This window comes from Camelus bactrianus, chromosome 2 (assembly GCF_048773025.1).
Source record: "Camelus bactrianus isolate YW-2024 breed Bactrian camel chromosome 2, ASM4877302v1, whole genome shotgun sequence".
In the NCBI taxonomy this organism is placed as follows: Eukaryota; Metazoa; Chordata; class Mammalia; order Artiodactyla; family Camelidae; genus Camelus; species Camelus bactrianus.
The window spans coordinates 47317357-47338549 of record NC_133540.1 but is presented as its reverse complement, the minus strand read 5'-3'; the positions used below and the strand labels follow the sequence as shown (position 1 = coordinate 47338549).

The 21193-nt window shown below is 35.4% G+C and overlaps 1 protein-coding gene across 4 annotated transcripts in view; it reads left to right on the top strand.

Annotated features, from left to right (window-relative positions):
* FAT4 (FAT atypical cadherin 4) overlaps positions 1–21193 on the top strand; it is a 156411-nt gene that overhangs the window by 114662 nt on the left and 20556 nt on the right. For 3 of the 4 annotated variants that reach the window (XM_074341175.1, XM_074341168.1, XM_074341165.1), the window contains 3 exons: positions 1321–5670; positions 16943–17047; positions 20870–21177. In XM_074341175.1, the coding sequence (XP_074197276.1) occupies positions 1321–5670; positions 16943–17047; positions 20870–21177 (4763 nt within the window). The remainder of the gene's footprint in view (positions 1–1320; positions 5671–16942; positions 17048–20869; positions 21178–21193) is intronic. The other variant, XM_074341179.1, reaches the window with a different exon arrangement.

The following is a 21193-nucleotide window of genomic DNA, read 5'->3' as shown; positions in this document are numbered from 1 at the left end:
TCTGCATCTCTTTTAAATTTAGTTTAGTTTTATTTGCTTGTTCGCAAAGAATGGCCTACCTTCATAAGAACTGCATGGATCATCTATCGTTGGTAATTCCTGAAATGAATTTTCAAACAGGAGAATATACAAATGAAAGGCACAATTAATTCAATTTTCCTTGCTTTAAAATATCTTTAATTAGAAAAGAGTGGATCCAAGATTTCTCCTCTAGTGATCTTTGATCTTCTATTCACTTCAGGAGATCTAATTGATACCAATTGAAAGTATAAAATCCATACATTTTCATGCCAACTTTCTATCAAAAGAAATGCCAATATCACAGTCATAAGGTCTTCAGTTGCAATGATTCTAATGACATCTGATGTGTGGTGATGCAATAGAGCATCTCCTGTACAATTAAATAAGGTTTTAGCATTTTTTCCTCATTAGACGTACTATAATTAATCAGAACCACTAACTTTTTTTTTTCACTGAAAGACATCTCACTTGTATCACAAACTTTCTGTAGGGGTAGGAGTGCAGGTTTGGGAAAGGTTTCTGAATAAATATATCAAAAATGTGTCCTATGGCAACTACAATCTATTCCATTGGCCCTCATCCCAAACACTAAGTTTTGGAATCCTAATTAAGTCCATTCTTTCTCAGTTCTTATTACTTACTAGTTTATAATTGTGTATATATATATATATATATATATATATATATATATATATATATATATGTATGTGTATACACACACACACACACTTTATCTCCATATGGTAATATCTAACAGATAAAAGAGTTTTGCTATAAAAACAATTAGTACAAGGAATCAACAGTAATTTTTAAAACATATTATTTTTGTTGACATGCTTACATAAAAGGTAATTCAACAATATTTTAAGACATAATGGAGCAATTATCTTTTTTTCATTGGGCAGAAACATAGTTCTTTGCAGAACTCACGTGTTACTGTGTTTGTTGTCAGTTATGTACAGATTTTTCTCCTGGGAACTATAATTCGAAATGATTAGCCATTGCTCTTCCCTGTGTTTCTCTCAAAGGTGTACTGAAAAATATTAAATTCAGTAGACTGTGTGGGGTTTAGTGAGATAATGGCAGGTCAGTCCCTGAAGACTTGCTAAATAGACTTGACTTGGGAATTTCAGAGACAATCTGGGAGATACTGTTCTCCCCTAGTAATCATGAGAAAATAAAGCTATATCAGGTAGCCATGTAGTGTTTTATATAAGGCTTTAATACAGTGTTTTCACTTACTACCAAGTGCTTTATCTGGTTCCATGTGATTATAATTGGAAACTGCCTCTTTTACAGGTTCCTTTGTCTTTGCGGTTACAGTCACGGATGCTGATATTGGGCCCAATTCTGAACTACATTATTCTCTTTCGGGTAGAAACTCTGAAAAATTTCACATTGACCCACTGAGAGGAGCTATTATGGCAGCTGGACCACTAAATGGAGCTTCTGAAGTAACATTTTCTGTACATGTGAAAGACAGTGGCTCGTTTCCAAAGACAGATTCTACAACAGTGACTGTGCGTTTTGTGAACAAAGCAGATTTCCCAAAAGTCAGAGCCAAAGAACAGACTTTCATGTTTCCTGAAAACCAACCAGTAGGCACTCTTGTCACGACCATTACGGGGTCCTCCTTGAGAGGAGAGCCTTTGTCCTATTATATTGCAAGTGGGAATCTTGGCAGCACTTTCCAAATTGATCAGTTAACAGGGCAGGTGTCCATCAGTCAACCTCTGGATTTTGAAAACATACAAAAATACATTGTATGGATAGAGGCCAGAGATGGAGGTTTCCCACCTTTCTCCTCTTATGAGAAACTTGACATAACAGTGTTAGATGTCAATGATAATTCTCCAGTTTTTAAGGAAAATCCATTTGTATCTGAAATACTGGAAAACCTGTCTCCTCGAAAAATACTTACTGTTTCTGCAATGGACAAGGACAGTGGACCCAATGGACAGCTAGATTATGAAATTGTTAATGGCAACACAGAACATAGTTTCAGTATCAATCATGCCACTGGTGAAATTAGAAGCATTCAACCTTTAGACAGGGAAAAAATATCTCAATATGTCCTTACCATAAAGTCCTCAGACAAAGGTTCCCCTTCTCAGAGTACCTCAGTAAAGGTCATCATTAACATTTTAGATGAAAATGATAATGCTCCTAGGTTTTCTCAAATATTCAGTGCCCATGTTCCTGAAAATTCCCCGTTAGGCTACACAGTCACACGTGTGACAACTTCTGATGAAGACATTGGTGTAAATGCAATTAGCAGATACTCTATAATGGACACAAGTCTTCCGTTTACAATTAATCCCAACACTGGGGATATTGTCATTAGTAGACCTTTAAATAGAGAAGATACAGACCGTTACAGAATCCGAGTTTCTGCGCACGATTCTGGGTGGACCGTAAGTACAGATGTCACGATATTTGTCACAGATGTCAATGACAATGCCCCAAGATTTAGCAGGCCGTCCTATTATTTAGACTGCCCTGAACTTACTGAAATTGGCTCCAAAGTGACTCAGGTATCTGCCACGGATCCTGATGAAGGATCGAATGGACAAGTGTTTTATTTCATAAAATCACAGTCAGAGTACTTCAGGATTAATGCCACCACAGGAGAGATTTTCAATAAGCAGGTCTTAAAATACCAAAACGTCAGTGGCTTCAGTAATGTGAACATCAACAGACATAGTTTTATAGTGACATCTTCAGATCGAGGTAATCCTTCATTACTTAGCGAGACAACGGTCACCATCAACACGGTGGACAGTAATGACAATGCACCACAGTTTCTTACAACTAAATATTTCACTCCAGTCACCAAAAATGTTAAAGTTGGTACGAAATTAATCAAAGTCACTGCAGTAGATGATAAAGATTTTGGACTGAATTCCGAAGTGGAGTATTTCATTTCTGATGAAAATCACTTGGGAAAATTTAAGTTGGACAATAATACAGGGTGGATTTCAGTAGCATCTTCCCTGATATCTGACTTGAATCAAAACTTTTTGATCACTGTCACTGCAAAGGATAAAGGAAACCCTCCACTTTCATCCCAAGCAACCGTTCAAATAATTGTCACTGAGGAAAACTACCACACGCCTGAATTCTCTCAAAGCCACATGAGCACAACTATCCCTGAAAGCCACAGTGTCGGGTCCATTGTCAGAACCGTCTCTGCAAGAGACAGAGACACGGCTATGAATGGCTTGATTAGGTACAGTATTTCCTCAGGAAATGAAGAAGGCATCTTTGCGATCAATTCCTCCACGGGTATATTAACACTTGCCAAAGCTCTTGATTATGAGCTATGCCAGAAACATGAAATGACTATCAGTGCTACAGATGGAGGATGGGTTGCAAGGACTGGTTACTGCAGTGTCACTGTAAATGTGGTTGATGTGAATGACAATTCTCCAGTATTCCTCCCTGATGAATATTTCCCCACTGTTCTGGAAAATGCCCCAAGTGGGACAACAGTTATCCACCTAAATGCAACAGATGCTGACTCTGGAACCAACGCCGTGATTGCATATACTGTACAGTCCTCTGACAGTGACCTCTTTGTCATTGACCCCAACACAGGCGTCCTCACCACTCAAGGCTTCTTGGATTTTGAAACCAAGCAGAGCTACCACCTTACAGTGAAAGCTTTCAATGTCCCCGATGAAGAAAGGTGCAGTTTTGCCACTGTTAACATACAATTAAAAGGGACAAATGAATACGTGCCTCGTTTTGTTTCCAAACTTTACTATTTTGAAATCTCAGAAGCAGCTCCCAAAGGTACTATCGTTGGAGAAGTGTTTGCCAGTGATCGTGATTTGGGCACTGATGGGGAGGTACATTATTTGATTTTTGGAAACAGTAGAAAGAAGGGTTTTCAGATCAACAAGAAGACTGGACAAATTTATGTTTCTGGACTTCTGGATAGAGAAAAAGAAGAAAGGGTATCGTTGAAGGTACTGGCCAAGAATTTTGGCAGCATCAGGGGTGCAGACATAGATGAGGTCACTGTAAATGTCACCGTGCTTGATGCCAACGACCCACCTGTTTTTAGCCTAAACACCTACAGCGTTCAGATCAGTGAAGGGGTCCCTACGGGAACTCATGTGACCTTTGTCAGTGCCTTTGACTCAGACTCTGTTCCCAGCTGGAGTAGGTTTTCTTACTTCATCGGATCAGGGAATGAAAATGGTGCCTTTTCCATTAACCCCCAGACAGGACAGATCACCGTGACTGCAGAATTAGATCGAGAAACCCTAACCATCTACAATCTCACGGTTTTGGCTGTGGATTCAGGGACCCCCTCAGCTACAGGAAGTGCCTCCTTATTGGTTACCCTGGAAGATATAAATGATAACGGGCCTATGTTGACCATAAATGAGGGAGAAGTGATGGAAAACAAACGCCCAGGAACTCTGGTGATGACCCTACAGTCCAGTGATCCCGATCTCCCTCCAAATCAAGGCCCCTTTACCTATTACTTGCTGAGCACGGGTCCTGCTACCAATTATTTCAGTTTGACCACTGCTGGAGTTCTGAGCACAACCAGAGAGATTGACAGAGAGCAGATTGCAGACTTCTACCTGTCTGTGGTTACTCGGGATTCTGGCGTTCCTCAGATGTCTTCCACGGGAACCGTGCACATCACTGTCATAGACCAAAACGACAACCCTTCGCAGTCTCGGACAGTGGAGATATTTGTTAATTATTATGGCAACTTGTTTCCTGGTGGGATTTTAGGTTCTGTGAAGCCACAGGATCCCGACGTGTTAGACACCTTCCACTGCTCCCTGACTTCGGGAGTTACAAGCCTCTTCAGTATTCCAAGGGGCACTTGCGACCTGAATTCCCAGCCGAGGTCCACAGACGGCACGTTTGATCTGACAGTCCTCAGCAATGATGGTGTTCACAGCGCCGTCACGAGCAACATCCGAGTTTTCTTTGCTGGATTTTCCAACGCGACAGTGGATAACAGCATCCTACTGCGTCTCGGAGTACCAACAGTCAAGGACTTCTTGACGAACCACTACCTTCATTTCTTGCGCATCTCCAGCTCACAGCTGACCGGCCTCGGGACTGCCGTGCAACTCTATGGTGCCTATGAAGGGAACAACAGAACGTTTCTCTTGGCAGCTGTGAAGCGGAACCATAATCAGTACGTGAATCCCAGTGGTGTAGCCACCTTCTTTGAAAGCATCAGAGAGATCCTCCTCCGGCAGAGTGGAGTAAAGGTAGAATCTGTGGATCACGACTCGTGCGCTCACGGCCCCTGTCTGAACGGGGGGAGCTGTGTAAGGAGATTGGCCGTGAGCTCCAAATCGAAGAGCCACGAGAGCCTTCCAGTCATCATCGTGGCAAATGAACCTTTGCAGCCTTTCTTATGCAAGTGTCTGCCAGGCTATGCCGGCAGCTGGTGTGAAATAGATATAGACGAGTGCCTCCCATCCCCTTGCCACAATGGGGGGACCTGTCACAATTTGGTGGGAGGATTTTCGTGCAGCTGCCCAGATGGCTTCACTGGCCGGGCCTGTGAGAGAGATATCAACGAGTGCCTGCCCAGTCCCTGCAAGAACGGCGCTGTCTGCCAGAACTTTCCAGGAAGCTTCAATTGTGTTTGCAAAACTGGATACACAGGTATGACAATGTTTGGCTTCTTTTTTTTTTTTTCCCACCAAGACTTTAGCCATATCAAGTATCATGGAAAGTTATGAACTTTGTCATTTTTCAATGAGTTTTCCTAGGAATAGGCATAATCATAGCAAATACTGTAAGCATTTATTACTAGCCAAACTCTGTTCTACGCGCTTTGTCCATATTTACTTCACTTACTTCTTACAAGAAACCTGTAAGGTAGGGATAATGATTTTCCAGTTTTTACAGACAAGGAAGCTGACGTAGAGGGAAGTTGAGTCAGTTTTCTAAAGTGATCCAGCTGATTTGTTGCAGACTCAGGATGTAAGCGACACAGTTCGTGCCGGAGTGTCAGCTCGTAGTCCCTCTGCTAAGAGTCTTGTATGAGAGCACAGAGAGCGTCATACTTCAAAAAAGTGATCTCAAGTTGAAGGACATAGTATATTTTAAGCATAAGATCCAGACCATTTTATGTCCTAAATTAACTGTTAACAATTATTACTGTTAATCCCTTCATTTTAGCACCATCATTTTTATGATTTTGGTCATAATTGTCATTATGATTGTTGAAATTTGATCCACACTGTGAACAGAATGTGGCAAAAGTTGTCATTTAGATTAGATTAAAGTGCCTTGTTATTTCTAGTAGTTGGGTAGAAAGCATCAAGGCTAATTTCTCAGGTAACTCAGAGCAAAACTGAGCCACAATTTATTTGGACTTTATTTATTTATTTATTTATTTAAAGTAATAGCAAGTTTACTCAGGGAGATACACAATCCATAGACAGAGTGCGAGCCGTCTCCAAGGGCAAGAGAGAGAGAGGCCAGAGGGTTAGGAGATATACATTCTGTAGGCAGAATACAGTCTGTCTCACTCAGAAGGAAGAGTGGCTACCTTGACATTTTAGAAGCAGAATTAAACATATAGATCAAAATTATTTGACTAGTCTTTGGCATCCTGACAGGACATAATGTATGTATATCTCTATCTGTTCCTATCTCTAATATCTATCTCTCTATCTACCCATCACCTACTTATTAGCTGATTGATGGTTGGTGCACCTTCAAAAGTGTATAAACTTATGCTGTTGATAAGTTGAAGGAGAGAAAGTTTCTCTTCTGTAATTTGCACACTGTACATTTTTAGAATATATATTACATTGGGTTGCTCTGTGGTGTTTATAAACACAATTTAAAGTGTAGTGAAATAGGTAAAACTAGGATAAAATTTTTTTTAAATTTTGTAGATGTTTTGCAGAATGCTATTTTAAAAGAATTTTTAAAGAAAATATGTTTGAATATCATATTTTAACAAGTTACCCATCATGTGTTTACTTACATATATTTTTGAGAATTGAATTGGTCTATGGTGATATAAAACAAATTTGAATAAGCTAAAGCAGATCACGGCAAGCTTTGTCTTCTAATAAAATAATGTCCTTGAAGTATAAGTGAAGAAAAGGGACAGTAAGCATGCGTATGGCAAGAATCAAGGGATTTGACAGGACCTGATTTAGCTATAGGTTTTGGGAAGTCACCTAATCTTGCTGATCTTCAATTCCCCCATCTGTAAAAAGGGAATAATCATAGTTACTTACCTTTTAGGGTTGTTATAAAGAGAAATACAATGTTTGTAAGACACCTAGCAGCGTCCAACTTGCAACAAGTAGCAATGCTAATCAGCAGCATTAATAGGAGCGTTAGTAGTAACAGAGGTAGTAACAGTCATGCCATAGAATCTCTAAAAAGACAAGAAGCCTCAGTGGCACGAGGTCTTACCAGAGTTGTACTCTGAGCATCATGAATAACAGCGCACGTTTCATGTGTGTTATGATTTCAGGATTTCTAGAAAACCCTTCTCACTCTTTCCCAATCCCTCCACCTCCCCAGAATTACTTCCTCTGCTGGAAATTCGACAATAAAGATGCTTTATTTGTCCTGTTTTAGTATAATATACTCAGTCACACAATAAATACTTCGAGTGAGTTTATGCTCAGTCCTAGAATGAAGGAAGTGTGAATGCTTTGGGTAGCAGATAGGATACGAGGAAAGTGTTGCGAATCTGAGCGAGGCGCCATACGCTGATCTCAGCATCGATGCTGCTTATTTCATGCCTGGGCACAGAACCAGCCCTTTCCCATCACTTCTTTCTAGTTCGTTTCTTTATTTGTTTCATTTGATTTAAACATGCACTGCATCCTTTTCTAAATGTAGCAGTTGAAACTTTAAGGAATGCCCTTCTTTCATCATGAAATATGAATAACATTTATCAAGTGGCTATTTAAAACACTGCTTAAACCTCTTTGCATCACAGACATTATTATTCATTTAGTTGTTTATTTAGTTCCTCTCACAGATCTATTAAATGGATATTTTTATTATTCCCATGGAAAGACCAAACAAATTGGGTCTTAAAGGGACTGGAGGTTAAATGACTTGCCTCCAAAATGGTGCAGAATGTGATCTGAGTTCTGACTATGAACTTTACTCCAGAGCCTCTGCTCTTTCCGATGCATGTCACACTTCACCACACTTCAATCTGGACTTGCTAGAGAGTATTGTCTTCTAAGAGTTTTCTATCCATTATTCTACTTAATCCTCACAGAAAGCCTATGAGAAAAGTACTGGTCCAAGACCAGTCAGGGACTGAAATTGCTTGAGGTCTTTGAGGTAGGAGGGTATTTAATACAAACAAATAGCTTACAAAATCTGCAAACTGGCTAAGGGAAAAGGACAGGAAAATTCACCAGTAACCTCAGCAATAAGGACATTGCAGATATTTCCAGAAACCCCTTGTCCACCTGCAGAGCTGCCGTGAGTGGTTCCCGGGAGAACAGTCCCTGCTTTGGTCTCACCTTTCAGCTGTCATTCACCTCTCACCCACAGGCAGAACCTACACCTCAGTCCTGCTGCAAAGGGATCTGGAAAGAGAAGAGTTTTCTGACTTCCAGGCCCTGCAATACACAAGGAAAGGAATGGCACTGAGTGTCAACAGAGACTATCTGACATAGAAAGATACTCTTTTTCTTTAAGTGAAGTGTAGTTGATTTACACTGTTGTGTTGGTTTCAGGTGTACAGTGAAGTGATTCAGTTATACGTACATACATACCTATTCTTTTTCAGATTCTATTCCATTATAGGTTATTAAAGATCTTGAGTAGGTCCTTGTTGGTTATCTATTTTGTATACAGTAGCGTATATATATTAATCCTGTACTACTCCTAATTCATCCCTCTCCTGCTTACTCTTTGATAACCATAATTTTGTTGTCTATACCTGTGAGTCTGTTTCTGTTTTGTTAATAAGTCCATTTATATCATTTTTTTAGATTCCACATATAAGTGATATCATAGGATTTTAGTCTTTCTCTAACTCACTTAGAATGATAATCACTAGGTCCATCCATGTTGCTGCAAATGGCATTATTTCATTCTTTCTTTATGGCTGAGTAATAGTCCACTGTGTGTGTGTGTGTGTGTGTGTGTGTACACCTCTTCTTTATCCAGTCATCTGCTAACAGACATTTAGGTTGCTTCCATGTCTTGGCTATTATAAATAGTGCTGCTATGAACATTGAGGTGAATGTATCTTATCAAATTATAGTTTTCTTAGGATATATGCCCAGGAGTGGGATGGCTGGATCATATATTAACTCTATTTTTAGATTTTTAAGAAACCTCCATATTGTTCTCCATAGCGACTGCACCAATTTACAGTCCCACCAGCAGCGTAGGAGGCTTCCTTTTCCTCAACAGCCTCTCCAGCATTTATTATTTGTAGACTTTTTAAATGATGGCCATTCTGACTGGTGTGTGCGGATAATTCATTGTAGTTTTGACTTGCAATTCTCTAATAATTAGGGATGTTAAGCATCTTTTCATGTGCCTGTTGGCCATCTGGGTGTCTTCTTTGGAGAAATGTCGATTTAGGTCTTCTGCCCATTTTTTGATTGAGTTGTTTGTTTTTTGATATTAAGCTGTATGAACTGTTTGTAAATTTTGGAAATTAATCCCTTGTTGGTCTATCATTTGAAAATATTTTCTCCCATTGCGTAGGTTGTCTTTTTGTTTTGTTCATGGTTTCCTTTGCGGTGCAAAAGCTTTTAAGTTTAATTAGGTCCCATTTGATTATTTTTGTTTTTATTTCTATTAGGTCCCACTTGTTTATTTTGTTTTTATTTCCATTCCATTATTTGGTTCTACAAAATACTGCTGCAATTTATGTCAAAGAGTGTTCTGCTTATGTTTTCCTCCAGTTTTATGCTGTCTGGTCTTACATTTAGGTCTTTGATCCATTTTGAGTTTATTTTTGTATATGGTGTTAGAGGATGTTCTAATTTCATTCATTCATGTGTAGCTGTCCAGTTTTCCCAGCACCAGTTACTGAAGAAATTATCTTTTCTCCATTGGAGATTCTTGCCTCCTTTGTCATAGATTATGTGATCATATTGACTGAGTTTATTTCTGGGCTTTCTATCCTGTTCCATTGATCTATGTATCTATTTTTGTTCCAGTATCATACTGTCTTTGATTACTGTAGCTTTGTAGGATAGTCTGAAGGCAGGGAGCCTGGTTCATCACCTCCTCAGAACTGACTGTAGTCTCTGTCTGCATAGTTGGACATACCCAATTGATCAGGAATGATGTAAACAAATATAAAATTGAATAATTCATACATATCTTACAGTTTTTAATTCATGTAGTTCTTTGTTTCCAATCTATACACATAGTCCACCCACTAAAGCTAGCAGATAATTAAAGTCTGATAGTTTCGTTTCTTTGTTTTGTTTTACAGAATACAGCATAACAAAAATCATAGTGAGAAATTATTAATTCATACACTAAATTAGGAATATATTGTTTAAATGTCTGTATATGTTTAATGTTCATTGGAAAGGTAATCCCTGAAGGATCATTTTGAGTTATTGTTTTCCAGCTAATCTTTACCAGATAACCTGATTCAGGAAGTTGGAGTTAATGCACCAAAACATCTTAAGAAACCTATCTGAACTGATAGGCTCTAAGACCAAATTCACACTTAAGAACACGTGTGCCTCACAGAATAAATTTTTAAACATTCATTCTAGCTAGATTTTACTTCTGTTCACATTAAGTACTAGTTCTTTAGTGAAGCCTTCTTCAAAGCCTTCTTCTATATATTAAAAATTTTTTTGATCGTCAGAATTATTTCAAAGCACTTTATTTTCATACGCTATTTCCTTTTGTGGACTTTCTCTACATTGTTTTCAATGCTTTTTAAAGTCTGTGGCATGACAAATGGGAGCAGTGAGATTTTTCTGAACTTTTTGCTTAAGATCAATCTCAGCCAGTGTCCCCCTCTCTCCCTCTCTCCCTCTCTCTCTCTCTCACACACAAAACTGAGTATTTCATGTGCATTTTGAAATTGTGCTAAAGATTAGAAGAGTAAGTGTTTATGAATTGATGCAAGTTGAGAGGCTTTATCCTAAGAATCCTTCACAAGAAATGATTAAGTATTAGCTGAACAGGGATTTTTTTTCTGGAGACCATCCTGTAAGGATCCAAGTATAAAAATGAAAATTATCTAATGACCACAATAAAAAATAAATGATATGCATATTATCATACTGCCACCATATTCCTCATATTTTTTAACTATTTACTTTCAAGTTTGTGATGATAGACTCACATAATAAATATGTAATAAGAATATTTTTATTTAATAACTGATTTAGAGTAAGCAAATTTGTTTGTATAACTTGTTTTTTGGATCAGTTTTTCTTAGTTCCTAGAAAAAGAACCAAAAAGAAATTGAAAAAAAATTAGGGAGACTTCATTTTCAGTTACAATAACTTCATGTTTCAGGGTTGAGAAAACATTCCTGTAATTTAATTTTCCATCACTAAATGGAGCGTTGATTAGCTATATATAGGGTACATTAGAATAGATGAATAAATTTTAAGACAGTCTAGAACATGTGAAAAATTAATTTCTAGATTTTCACAAAGCTTAATAGTATAAAAACTACATCAACTGTCAATATGCCCCAGTAAATCAAAAGAAAGTATCTTTCATATCCTTTGTGCCTCAGAAGTTCAGGGAGTCCTGGAGGAAAACACCAGCCTAATAATTACAAATCTAGTATCTCTTTTCCTGTACAAATGAAAGTTTCTTGCATTTGACAGAATATTAATTAGAAAGCATAGTTACAGTCAGTAACCACCCAGCATTTGTCTTCCTGCCCCCAGCTTTTCTGTTCGCTGCGTATCCGGCATTGTGCCCTTCCGCAGAATGAATGGTGCTGTAAAGGGCAGCATGTATATGGAACTTATTTCTAAATCTGGGTCTCTCATGACTGAATTAGTTCAAAGTCCCTTTAACCTTTCCTATTCCCTTTCACACATCTGGATGCATTTTAGGTGTGGTATTTGGAGTGAAGTCAGGGATTTATTCCCACATGGAGAAGTTTTCCTCTGCTCTCTAGTAAGTCCTGCTATTTCAGGGGAGGATGAGATTTGTCCATTCATCACTTTTATGTCACTTGACAGTATAAATAGGAATTTTGTTTCCAGGCCTGTGAAGTTATTTACAGGTTGTGCATAGTAATTCCACCCAGAAACTTGGCAAACGTTTGCTTTCACGAAGATGGGAGTAGTGACTGAGAGTCATTCTTCTAAAATCACAGCAGTCATGTATTAACGTTGTCAGTGATCATGTGACCAGGAAACCAAAGAATAAACAAACTTTAGTGACTAGATATGAAATAAAAATTTCTGTGAAATACAGAAGACTATTCAAGAGAGGATAAAGGGCTCAATTCTTGTTTTGATTTTATTTCCAAGATTGGATTAACACAGTTTACCTTACATGATACATTAACTTTTTAAAGCATGAATAGCAGGTGTCTAGCAGCTTAAACGCTTATTTCTGTAGCATGTATTTGTAAACTTATTGAGGATATAATGTGTGTCATTATACATAATCATTTGTAGTTTCACTGAGATTGTTCATGCTTTAAAATAGGAAGTAAAACAATTTTTTTCCTTATTAGTAGCATCCCTTATTCAGACATAATATTTACATAATATTTTTGCTTGATTTCCATTTAAAAAACCACAATGCTATTCTATCAAGATATTTAGATGAGCTATCTTCATAGTGCCTTTCACAATAATAGAAACTATTTACAAATCAAGCAAAAAACATTACTTTCTGCTAAAATAATTTTAAAAAAGCTTATAAGCATCAATGTCCAGTTAAATAGCATACATATATTATGGAATTATATTTGTTAATGAAATAATCAATTTATATATAAGGTGGACTTTGTTAGTTCCTCATAGACTTCCTTCTTCTCTGCGAGTAAATACAAGATACAAAAATAATACTTGTGGTAATCTAATACATATCTGACTTCATTAAATTGAAGCCTATGTGAACTATAGGATATCCAAAATCATCATATCCCCATAGGGTGGCTAAATTTAACAGGTAAGAATAAATTTAGCTTGACTCTACATAATCCAGCATTAAAATGTGCTATTGGAACAAGTGAAACTTGAATATCTATCTTTGTTGAAAAGACCATAGATGATCACATCAGACCCAATTTATGTTCAACACTTCATCACACCTTCTGCCCCAGAACATGACGACACGTGCTAAATTTCTCCTGCAGGTTTAAACTGGAATCTTGGAAAGTCTGTAGATACTTTGTCCTCCTATTATGCATTCACTTTCCTCTTCAACAATTCCCATTCTCCATGTGCTAAGAGCTTACACTTCCTGAAGCACATCTCTGTCTATCTCTAATAAATAATGCATACCAGCACAATTAATTGATGAATGTCAAAGCAATGAGATCAGTTTATTCTTCTAAACCTCTGCTCTGACAGTTAACATCACTTAATAGAAAAAGGCTCCTTGAGTTCAAGAGACATAAATGCCTTTCTTTGTGCAAGCCCTGTCAGCATACTTCCAAGCCTCAAGGCACTACAAATATTGTGAACTGACTTGCAGCATTAATTAAGTTAATGATCCAAAATTTTGTTTCACGGTGCTCCAACACATCAGATGGTTTTTACCAGAAGCATGTTAGAGTGATTCAAACTGCTACATTCTCTGATAATCATCATGCCACTGATGCTCAAATTTCAGTAGATAGTTGTGCACAGAACAATACAGAATTTTTTGCTGACTTCTAATTGGGTAATAGAGCATAAACTGTCCAAACCATAGAAATGTGCATTTAAAGGCTTTCTTTTGATTCTAACTAAAATTATGACCTCTTTCCCTCACACAAAAGAAAAAAGTTCTCTTAATAATAATTCAAATTGCAACATTGAGTTTTAAAACTGTCTTTGACTCTAGTATGGCAACCTCTTTAAAATTTACTAATTGTAAAATAAATATGTTACTCGTTAAATGGAGTACTCAAACTAAATTTTTGAATGGTGGACAATTTACATACTCTAACACCAACAAATAAGACTATTTTATTCAAACTCAACAATAAATTCATTTATATAACTCCTAGAAAAGTCATTTCTTATATTTTTGCCAAATAAGAAAATGAAACTCTGGCTTAAAGTAACATGTCAAATGAAGAGTTGAATTTTTTTCTCCTACCAATATTTATATTGTTGTATACTCAAAGAATCAATCTCTAATGATAATTTATTTTAGCTTTTGAAAGAAATTCACTTTCAAACTACTGTGTTCTCAGTTTGTAGCTGCTTCTATTTATAGTTGGTATATATTTTAATACATGAGTAAGTTTTATTAATTTTGGGGGTTTCTTTCCACCTCTTAATTGGGACTACCTGAAATAGCCTATAGTATATATTTGAATTAAACTCAGATGTCTGTGTTAAAATCTTATTTGGTAAGAGGTAAATAAGATAGCTAATTTATATAAATTTGTTTTTAAAAATCTAAATTTCTTTTGTTGTTGTTCAAACCAAGATGTTAAGGTGGTCTTTCCCAACAGGATTCAAAAAAGTGTATAGTTGAGACTGATGGGATCAATGATTTGGGTTTTTATACTCATAGATTTTTCTCGGAGAGTGCCTATGTCCAAATATTTAAGTGTACCTGACCACGCCCCCTAAATTGATTAGCCTTTGTTCCCCATTTACAGTTCAGGAGGTGAAGTTTGTGATTTTGTAACCCATGTACAGGTTTTCACAATATGAAGGTTATACTGACCGCACCTGCAAAGTATATTAATCTATGTACTTAATATATTCTACTTTTAACAAACTCTAAAAGAAATTTTCAAAAAAGAAAGGAAAGGAAGAAAATAAAACCTTACTTAGTCCAGGAACACATGTGAAAATTATGAATAATCTTACAGTGGGGAAGAAAATGGAATGAATGGGCTGTGACTTTCCTGATAGCAAATAAATAATCAATAGTACAGCCAATAGGTCTTATTTGATTCTCTACTGAATGATACTGATATTGTATTAAGAAAATAAAAATACACTTCTATAGAACAATCTGTCACAAATCCAGTTAGGAAATATCAGAGAAGCGAGTCCTCCTACGACACAGCATCTCTCTGGTGTGACGGCTTGTACAGGCTCAGAATAAATTTCTCCCTGCCTGTTTCTCCAGTGTGACACATTGCCACCATACTTAAAGCCGAATTCCTGTGCCTCTAAATTAGTAACTTGTTTATTTTCATTATTTCCCCTTAGCATGGAAGGGTATTCTGAATTTTTACTGTTTTGCCTTGAAAGTAGGTTCCCGGTTTTATTTATAAAAGAAAAAATGTGTTTATGACCCCATGATGTAGAAAATTGTGTTCAGTTAGCAATGTCATGAAAGCTGACTCACTTATGATTTCAAATCAGAACAACTGTGGCTACAAAATCAAGCCACAAAAGCAGAACTAAATTAAACAAAAACTTTGATTGTGTTTTAAGCATAGTTATTATGATGAAATAGATTACCTATGCACAACAATGTCTAGTTGTGCATATAAAATGTCATGAGACATTTAATGAAGGCATTAGTGCTGTCATGCTGCGAAGTAGGAAATAGCTTTACAGAAATAAACTCTCCTTTTTGCCAATGAATGGAAATTAAGAACTTTAAAAAATTTCTCTACTACTTAATTTCATAAGAAATAAAGAAATTTATTAAGAAATTAAGAAACATCTCATTTCTTCAAATTGGAAAACTAAAAACTACTCTAACAAATGTGTTAAATTATTACAATAATTTAAAGTTATAGAACAGTGGTATTAGAACAAATTTACATTTGCATGAAAAAAAAAACCATAGAATACCGCAGTAACAGAACACAGATGGGACTGGCCTTATACCCTAAATTTTGCCTACTCAGTGATTATGACATAGCTGTCTGAATGAAGCCTGAATTATCAGAGCTGACCTACAATGATCTGTACTATAATTTTATAATTTCTTAGGCAAGAGATTTCCCCCCAGGGCCCTCTTCTTCTCCATCTGTGAAATGTGAATATTTCCTGTTGCATGGATCAGTTTCCCCCACTAAAATGGAAACACTATGTTAAGATACTTGTCTGCTTTTTTGATGGTCACAACTTCATCTTCTAGCATTCCTGGCCCATAATAGGCATTCAGTCAATAATAATTGATTCAATTAACAAGATAATGTTTGAGAAGTCTTTAGACACTGAAAAATGTGCTGGTTAGTATTATTGTTTCAGAAAAAAAAAGCATGCATAATCTGTAGTAAAGAATAAATCTTAGTAAGTATTTGAAAATGTGTATGATGTGCTTTTTATTTTTATATTCTGCTTTACAGCAGGTATATATATAAGTCAAGGAATATTTCTTGAGGGTGCAAGGATTGTAATTTGACAAGTAAGCTAAATGCAATTAATTCTTGCCTTTGAAAAGTCTGAGTCAAGGAAATCTCTACAGTGAAAATTATACTGTAAAAGTTTCAACTCTCCAGTTATCATATATGAAAAATGAAGTGGCATTGACAAGAGAAAATAAATTCAGTGAAAACATTGAAATATGTTCACCATTTGTGATTTCTCTGAAAACAGGAGTTCCTTCCAAGATGATTATGTAAATTACTTCCTAAATATTATAATGTACATCTTTACAATAGGACAACTAAACAAGACTTTGAACTCTGATATAATATTCCAGTTTCTTTGTGTCAACTAAAGTGTTCTTATATTTCTTTTCTCCAAAGATAGGGTCTCACATGATAGATTTTTACATATGGTTATACAGTAATGGTGTTAATATATTTATGTGTAAGATATTTTTTAATGAGTTTGATACTTTTCAGGGAAAATGTGTGAATCTTCAGTCAATTACTGTGAATGTAACCCCTGCTTTAATGGTGGTTCTTGCCAAAGTGGTGTAGAGTCTTACTATTGCCATTGTCCATTTGGTGAGTATAACTTAGTCATTGATGTAAAATATCAACCTGTTCTGGTGCACAGTTTAGCAATTCTGTTTTGTTGTGTCCAAGAGTGAATAAGAAAAATGTTAGTGGTTTTACACAGGCAGTTAGCAAACTAAAATCTAAAGGTTTAATATTTTTTAAGTTAATTATGGAAATTCCATTGAATATATTGCTTCGATCATTCCTAGAAAAATAGTCAACCAAGATAATTGAATTTGATGTTATTAGCCTAGAACTTATCAAATGAAAATCCTTTCAGGGCTATTTGATGTCACTGTGTACTAAAACTCTTTAAGAATAGTGCAACTGTTTTTGTTCTGTTTTGCTTTTGGTTTTTTTTACATTTACTTTTTACAGTAATTCAACCACTTCTATTAGAAGGATTTTGTAACTTGACATGCAGTTTTCGTGACTTTTTTGTAGATAGTATCATGTAACTAATTAACATTCAGAATAATGTGTTCTTTTGAGGAAGAAAATTAAGAGGGTTTTTTTTGTATACATACATATTTATTCACCATAATGAAATGAACTTAAAAGATTCCTTCCAGGTCTCACCCAAATGTTACCTGGTACTGAGACAGCCAAGAACTAGGAGAACAGCTTTGCAGGAAGCTTTCCTTTTAACTTGGTTTGTTTCATAGGGCAGTGATTATTCCATTTAGTTAAAGGCTGCTTCACTCCACAATATAGTGTTCATCTTCAGAATCCTGCAGTAGTTAGAGACCTGTCTTTCTCCATTAGCAGGAGAGAAGGATATTTTCCTAGTCCTTCCTTGGACATATTTATTAGAGTGCTACAATGCACCTGAAAAGTGAATCTCAATATATAGTAGAGAATAGAACTTAGAAAGGAATCGGAGGTTTCTAGTAACCAGTAAATGTAATTTTAACTCATTTTCAAGTAATTCCATGACTCTATAAAAGAATGATAAAGAGAAACAGAATATAAAAATACCTAGTTGTGAGCTATGCATTTTAGCAGTGGTTCTGAGGCCCAAAGATCGAGGGCTTTGTCTAAAGCCAAACAATGAAAACAAAACAAAACTACCCCAAAATGATATAGTGACTAGAACACAATTTTATTTTCATTTCAGGATGATATTCACAGTGCCTCTCTTTTTTTTTTTTTTTTTTTTTAAACTTCTTTGAGATTCTCACTAACAATGCCCCTGAAGCAGTAAAGATCATCAAGGTCAAAATAACCACAATGTTAGATCTCGTAAAATTTCTTTCTTTCCATGATCTCTTATAATCCGAAAGGGTGCTGCTTACTACAGATAACCACAATCAAGTTTCATGGTTTAACTTGTGTTTTGGATGGAAAGATAAGGAGATTGGAGGTAAAAGTAGAAAAATTATTTTCAAATGACTGAATGAATGTTTTTACATTTTTCAAGATTCCATTGCATTCCAGTTGTGCATGTGAGGATTTGAGATAGCTGATAACAAATAGGAACACATTGTTGCTACAGTGTAATTGATACAACGGACATTGCCTGTTGGCTGAAAGTTTTTTGGTGTCCAAAGGAACCTTCTCCTCACCATACCAGAAATCCTCAGGGGAAGGAGACTAGAACAATAACGTAAATTAAAATAGAGACAGATCACATGTAGCAAGCAGTGCACATTTTCTCCCCATTCCTTGCAGTGGCGAAGACAAAAAACATTGTTTAAACATAGACATCATTAGTTGAGATCAGAAGCCTTATAAAAGAAAACAGAACAAAAAACCTTGAAACAATGCAGATATGAGACCAGCGAGATAGAACTAAAAGGATAAACTATTTTGCTTCACAAATTGAGTATAGGTGAAACATAACAAATAAAAATGGCAGATGGAATGCCTTAAACAAATAACTGGAGGTTATTTGTATAATATGTGTTGTATCAAAGATCATCTTAATTGTAATTTTGAAACTGGGAAAACTTTTGCACTATTTATTTTCTCATCAGTGAAAGATTTGCTGGTTGGACTTAAAAATGTTTTAAATTTTTTTTTTTGGTTATGTTTTAGAAAAAACATGAAGTGCTTAAGATTTTATAAAGAGAACCTTTATAGTTATAACTTTATATACATGTATAACTTCATATACACAAAAATATTTCTTATTGAAGTAATTTAAATAAATTCTCTTGACCTTTATGTAGATTCATTTTGTGGCATTCCTTTTGGAAGGAAATTTTGAAATCCTCATTAATTTTTTTTTCAAAGACAAAAATTTACCTTTGTTTAGAAATAATAACAAAACTCCTTAAAAAGATAATATATTCTATAAAAAGTTATCATGTTTAAAAATATAGTATTAATTTAAATAAAATGTAGAACATCTTTTGAGTAGCTATGTACTTTGTACATTTATTTATACTCAAATTTGAAGCACATTTTTGTAGATTTATTAAAATTTAATCATAAGAGACCTGAAGGAGCACACAGTAAAAATGTTTCTTTAATAATCTATTTTATTTGTATGCTTTATTTTTCCTTTTTATTTAACTTTACTTTGTCTGTATATATAAATAATATATATAACAAAAAATAAACTTGAAAATTTATCATATATATGAATTATATATAAAATATAAACATTATATGATCAATATATTTATGATATATAAACAAACATATGACATATAATATATATGATATGCATAATACATATAATTCCTATATTTTTAATATTTTCTTTAACTTTAGTAAATGATTAAAATAAATTATTTGATTTTCCTACTCATTTATAATGAATATTATTTCAGCCTTTACACATGCTGCTTTTAGGCTGTTTTAATTTAAAGAACGTTCGGATATAAAATGTGATGTAGTCAAAACAACCAGACAATCAGTAGATCTGGCCTCAAATTTTGGCTCTGCCTCCCATGGTTCTATGACCTTGGACAAGTTCTAAATATTCTGTAAAATGATGACATCGGTTTCTTCTAGCAGAACAATTCCCTGAATCTAAATTTAACGCATTCACATGAGATGTACAGCCAAAATTATGGAATGAAACCTTTGTAAGTTAATAAGAGTCATGATATATTGGCATGGGTTAATTTTCCGATCATTTGCTACAGTCTACTAATATTTGTGGGAAAAGAATTTTGGCGTAGCATCGTAACATCAATAAAACTCATTTTTCAAGTCTGAAAAAGAACCAGCACAAACAAGAGGGAATGCCGGATTGTAGAAAAACAGAAAGCTATTTTCAAAGTAGGCTGCTGTAAATCATACCTAAGAGGGTCTAAAACAAGATAGAGATACAAACTTAAAACGGTTATTTTCTTCCTAAAGGCACTGATTCCTTTTCCCTAATTTTGCGACTCTTGAAGATACCACAAGTACAGGGGCTGATTTTCTTTTTAGGTCAAAACAAAATTTACCATCCTTAATTGAATTAAAATTGTTTTTAAGAATTATATATTATGAAAGAAATAATGTGGTTGAAAACCACAGCATATTAAACTTGAAAGAAGATTGACAAACTGATTTTGAAAATTTCCCAGGAAAGAAAGCTCTTCAGACCTACTCAATTCCACTAAGTCTAATTTTTTAAAAATGAAGCACAGTTAGATATGTTTTCTCATTGGCCAAAGAAAAATAATTATACCAGTTTATCATTTCTTATATGCCTTAAAGATCATTGTTCTTTTTTATTTCAATTAACTTTAGATGACAGTCTTTGGAGAGTAATGAAAAGTTGTTTAAAGCCTGATTCATTATTATAACTGAAAAATGTTTTAATTCAAGTCCGTTAATAAAACTTCACTTGAATGTGATGTGTTAACCTGTCAACTTTCCCATCTACAGGTGTCTTTGGAAAACACTGCGAGTTGAATAGTTACGGATTTGAGGAATTATCATACATGGAATTTCCCAGCTTGGACCCCAATAACAACTATATTTATGTCAAATTTGCAACTATTAAAAGTCATGCTTTATTGCTTTACAACTATGACAACCAGACAGGGGACCGTGCCGAGTTTTTGGCCCTTGAAATTGCTGAGGAAAGACTAAGATTCTCTTATAATTTAGGCAGTGGTACCTATAAACTCACCACCATGAAGAAGGTGTCAGATGGTCATTTCCACACTGTGATTGCTCGGAGAGCAGGAATGGTAAGACATTTAATCC